At 47.5% G+C, this 796-nt stretch overlaps 1 protein-coding gene across 1 annotated transcript; it reads left to right on the top strand.

Annotated features, from left to right (window-relative positions):
* Positions 1-62: 62 nt before the first annotated feature.
* LOC106511835 (A-kinase anchor protein 6) lies at positions 63-492 on the top strand (the record flags this gene model as incomplete). The annotated part of the gene is given in 2 exon segments (XM_014000568.1): positions 63-146; positions 223-492. Coding segments are annotated over 2 exon segments (354 nt in total), but the record flags the coding sequence as incomplete, so codon positions are not given.
* Positions 493-796: the final 304 nt, after the last annotated feature.

Raw genomic sequence — 796 nt, 5'->3', positions numbered from 1 at the left:
TCAATTAATAAATCAGTTTTTATTATTTTCACGTCAGTTTAAAGACTGTTGTCCGTCTGCAGTCTCTGTGTTCAGAGGTCCGAGCCCGGCGCAGAGGAGTGGCTTCAGTTCTGAAGCTCTGCCAGAAGCTGCTGCAGCAGAGCCAGGTCAGTTTCAACACTTTAAGCACAACATTGGATGCAGATCACCCGCTGACTGCCATGACTTCTCCCTCTGGGACAGTCGGGCCCCATGGCAGAGGTGGGCCCAGAGGCGGAGCAGCACCGTGAGGCCCTTCAGCTGCTGTCAATCAACCTAGAGAGGAGGTGGGAAGCCATCGTGATGCAGGCCCTGCAGTGGCAGAACCGCCTGAAGAAAGAGCTGGGAGAGCAGCAGGTTAGAACACACTACAGTTACAGTGTCACCCTACAGTTACAGTGTCACCCTACAGTTACAGTGTCACCCTACAGTTACAGTGTCACCCTACAGTTACAGTGTCACACTACAGTTACAGTATCACACTACAGTTAGTGTCACACTACAGTTACAGTGTCACACTACAGTTACAGTGTCACACTGCAGTTACAGTATCACACTGCTGTTACAGTATCACACTGCTGTTACAGTATCACACTGCTGTTACAGTATCACACTACAGTTACAGTGTCACACTACAGTTACAGTGTCACACTGCAGTTACAGTATCACACTACAGTTACAGTATCACACTGCAGTTACAGTATCACACTACAGTTACAGTATCACACTACAGTTATAGTATCACACTACAGTTACAGTATCACTACAGTTACAGTAT

This window comes from Austrofundulus limnaeus, unplaced genomic scaffold, assembly GCF_001266775.1.
Source record: "Austrofundulus limnaeus strain Quisiro unplaced genomic scaffold, Austrofundulus_limnaeus-1.0 Scaffold3306, whole genome shotgun sequence".
Taxonomy (NCBI): domain Eukaryota; kingdom Metazoa; phylum Chordata; class Actinopteri; order Cyprinodontiformes; family Rivulidae; genus Austrofundulus; species Austrofundulus limnaeus.
Note: the sequence above shows the minus strand (reverse complement) of the source record. Positions and strands in the feature narration are given on the sequence as shown.